Source organism: Cryptomeria japonica, chromosome 3, assembly GCF_030272615.1.
Source record: "Cryptomeria japonica chromosome 3, Sugi_1.0, whole genome shotgun sequence".
Lineage (NCBI taxonomy): Eukaryota > Viridiplantae > Streptophyta > Pinopsida > Cupressales > Cupressaceae > Cryptomeria > Cryptomeria japonica.
The window spans coordinates 303,066,901-303,070,943 of NC_081407.1; the positions used below are offsets into that span (position 1 = coordinate 303,066,901).

The window sequence follows — 4,043 nt, forward strand, 5'->3', positions numbered from 1 at the left end:
AATCAGTCAAGATTCTAGTGTCTAAAGGCTATGCAAAAGGCAATTAAAATGAGATGTCCAAGTAGATCTTTAAAACTTACCAGTGAACCTTTGCTTCTACAATAAATGAGACTGCTCATTTTGGAGTACAACAAAAAGATGTTGCACAGATGATAGAAGAGATGTCAAGTTCAATCAGTAAGCACTTAGCTCACATGGCGGTAATTTTGATGATGTAAACTGAATTAGCTTTAACAATCAAATAAGATTTGCTTAAAACACCATCAAACTCTGAGAACACAAAAAAGCATAGTCATGCGGTGCTTTTGATCACACTGACTCAGTGAGCACGTGATTTAGGAGTATAACACTTCCTTGCACATACCACACAACAGAAAAAAGAATCCGGGTTTTATTGAATACAAATAGAAGACAATTGTTACATTCTTTCAAAAAACTGCTTCTTGGCGAGCAGTAGCAGATAGTAAATCAAAATTTCCATTTTAGAGTACAAATTAGGCTTAGTCACATGCTGTTGCTGAATGTTGCATGGGTTGTCAAGATGTTAGGTACCTCTGCATGGTGTCCTATTGGAAACCAAACCTCACAGGCTGAATCAGTGTAGCCAATGTTTGTGACCACACTGAATTCCAAATAGAATGCATCCATTTTCAATCCCAAACATATATGCAAACCAAATTAGATTAACATGTAAAGGTAGAGGTCATTTTTAAGTTCACAGCCCAGCCAGCATATTACTTAGCCATATGAGACCTCACCTGTGGGAACAAAGGTACTTTTTTAGTTTACCTTATTTATATTCCTCAGCTGTCTTACTAGCATTCCATTTTCACTGTAGAGGCTACAGCATGAGCCCAAAACTTCAAATTTTCCTTCATATCCACTCCTTGCATACGCAAAGCAGGCATTTGCAACTTTCGTACTGGCGGATCTGGTCTACGCATCAACCAATCCTCTGAAGGATAAGGTCTGCTTACTTTGAGATAAGACTCACAAGCTGCCCCCTGCTTACTTAGTCGCTGCAATCCAGGAAGCACCTGGACTACTCGAGGGGTTAAGTCTTCCGCACTAAATGTGAAACCAAGTTCAGAAAATCCTTTAACCTCATCAAATTCTAGATCTGTCAAACTTTTTGTTCCCCTTTTTCGCTCTTTAAGCCGTGGAGCTGTTTGCTGAATTTTTGGAACCATTTTAGCTTGTGAAGGTTCCTTAAATTCCTTCCCTGATGCAATAGTCGCCAACTTTGCTGTTTTGAGATCCTTGATATGGGCTTCCTGAAAGTCAAAATCAAAAAAATATTATATGCCAATAATCTAGAGTACAGTAACAAGGACTTGCAAAAAATTAAATGGTTTCTATAGCCAGAAATCAATAAGAGAGCAAGAAAAGGAAAAAGGAAATTCTATCAATACCCCAAAATGAACAAATACAATCAATGAGACACAAGTGCATTTGGTTACAATACAAAAGTGCTAGAGTTGAAATTACAGATCTGGAAATTGAATGTCAAATTACTTTCTTTGCTGATTCACAGCAGTTACCCCTAAAATCTGAATCAAAATTCATGTATTTAAACAAGATATACCAGCAGCTTAGGTTTCTACTGTTTCTAGCAACTGAATCTGGTTTCTATATCATGCTGATATGGTTATTACAAGTTTTAATACAGTAAATCAAGAGAGCTAGTTTATAATCTTTAATAGAATTTCCTACTTTCCTATAGAAACCATATATTTTTTTGCAAGTCCTTGTTACTGTACCTTTCTTCGTATCAAAATCTTAGTCAACCAAGTTTGCCCTAGCGTTATCATGTTAAATCTAGAGATTAAGTTCTATTGCCAATAAGGACTTGAAAAAATTAAAATTCAGGTTAGCATGCCAACAAGTGCCCCAATATCATACAGGAAAGGCTGCAATGCTGAGAGGTGACACTATTGCATAGTATTTAGGCTAATATGCTAGGGGTATCTCCACTGCAAAAGCAATTTGCAGAAAGGCTTGTCTTTGATACTTCCAGGTCTGTCATCTATGCCATTTGGGTGAGCGTACCTCATTCCCCAGGACTTAACACGCCTCATTCCTTTATTCACTATCTATTTCAGAGAACTTGCATATGATCTGGTCCCTTCTATTCACATGTCATTAGGGTAGGTGGGCCTTATAGCTTGAGACTTGCACAAAGCTTAAAGTGTTCCTTCTGCAGGAAATTTATATGGGCAGACCTCACAAGAATGGTAACCCAGAGAGTCGTTTGAAATCCTGTCAATTCACCACAGAACCACGAACCTGTTGAAAGTCTGCTTAGCCTTTTAGATTCATATCTAAGTTGCATAGCTTGAGATGGTATACTTGCATTAGCAATGCAACCGAACAAGGGGAAACATTACCTAAAAACATGAGAATGAAACCAACATTTAAACGTTCCTCCAAACATAACGGTATTATTTCAAACAACCTCAAACGTGGATTCAATGGCCAACAAAGCTAACAAACAGAGGATGAATTCGCAAAAAGTTTTAAATATAAAACCATTAATTTGCGCTCCAAACATAACTAAATCATTTCGAATGGTATCCTCTAGGATTTAATGGCCAATAATAGCTATCAAATGGAGGATAAACTTCTAAGTAACCGTAGGAAGAGATCGCCTACATCACGGAAAGGCAAGCAGAAAGAGAAATCGTTTCAAAACCATTAAATTGTCCTTAAACATAACAAAGCCATTTCAAACAGTCTCCTCTAGCGGAAGGATGTGCAAAAGGGTGTAGCAATAGATTGTCCAGTGCCTCCATTACTTAATAGCAAGCGTAAGGAAAAACCATTTCAAAATTATTGAAATCCCTTCCAAACATAAGTAAATCATTTCCAACAGTCTCCTCCAGAGGCTCAATACCTGACAAAATTACCTAACAGAGGATGGATTTTTGCGCAAGACGAGATCCATAGCAGAATTAGGAACCATCACATCCCCTCCAAACATAACTTAGCCATCTGGGTATAACAAAATGAATGAAAGAGGATGGATTCTTAAGCGGGTATAGGAGCAAAGCGCGTACCTTAGTCATAAAGGGCTGCAAAGCTGCCTTTTCTATGATATCAAAAGGGCTAGAAACGCCCTTCCTTGCAGTGAACAGCCTAGACGTGTCCAATTTCATGTCATCACTCACAGATCTTCTGTGCCTTCTCTCAAACAATCCCAGACTTTGATCTTGTTGTTTCTTTTGCCCTTGTTGTTGTTGTTCCTCCATGCTCTTCAGATACCCACTGCTTTTTTCCCCGCCATCATTGCTACTAGCACAATCAACAGCCACCTCAGGGTCAAGCTTATGCTCAGGCCTTACAGGCTCAGGCTCAAGCTCATCAAGCTCAAGCTGAGGCTTGGGCTCAGGCTCAGGCTCAGGCTCAGGCTCAAGGTGGTCTTCTTGGCCATTCCCACAAGTGGGCGCAGGCCATAGAACATTCTTACAATGCCACAAAAATTCCCACTTGTCCACCAATGTCATATCCATCGCCATGGATGGATGAGCTGGGATCAAGAGGATGACTTTTAAGGTCTCGCCTATCAAAGTATACTTCAAATTCCTTTTATGCCAGCTCGGTCTTATGAAAGACTGAATATAAAAATTCCCACCTTACAGCCTTCTAGGAATCAAGAATCTCAAGTAAAGAGTGCTAAAACCCATGGCTTTGGACTGGCTGGCAATTTGACTCGGTTTATCTCACACCTGCCAGTCAGACCATGTAAAAAAAGGAAGATGGTCACATGTTCCTTGTGAATATCATTCATCCCGCCTACAGGGGAGGAAACTATATGGGAATTTATACCCTTACCTGTAAGTTTGAGTGGGGTTATTTGAAAGATCCCTTTGGCCCAAAGGGACAACTATAAAATCCAAAATTATTTCCTATTTTTTAATCTATAATGTAAAAGAGATAAGAATGTAGGAGTGGTTGACAAAAAAATCCCACCTTCCATGGTTGTTTGTTCTAATGTCCATTTGATCTGGATGAACATCCTTGTTGTTAAGTCCATTCTTGTGGAT

At 39.1% G+C, this 4,043-nt stretch overlaps 1 protein-coding gene across 1 annotated transcript; it reads right to left on the reverse strand.

Moving 5' to 3' along the window:
* Nucleotides 1-373: 373 nt before the first annotated feature.
* On the reverse strand, nucleotides 374-3,792 carry LOC131034294 (uncharacterized). The gene is made up of 2 exons (XM_057965761.2): nucleotides 3,057-3,792; nucleotides 374-1,274 (listed from the first exon to the last, which is right to left on the reverse strand). The coding sequence occupies exons 1-2, from the start codon at nucleotides 3,513-3,515 to the stop codon at nucleotides 816-818; spliced, it is 918 nt and encodes a 305-aa protein (XP_057821744.2). The 5' UTR covers nucleotides 3,516-3,792; the 3' UTR covers nucleotides 374-815.
* Between the last annotated feature and the right edge of the window lie 251 nt (nucleotides 3,793-4,043).

Coding starts and splice junctions, on each gene's coding strand:
- LOC131034294 (XM_057965761.2), bottom strand. CDS start 3,515: ATGGCGATGGATATGACATTGGTGGACAAGTGGGAATTTTTGTGGCAT. Junction 1,275..3,056: donor TGCAGCCCTTTATGACTAAG/GTACGCGCTTTG, acceptor TTTGACTTTCAG/GAAGCCCATATCAAGGATCT.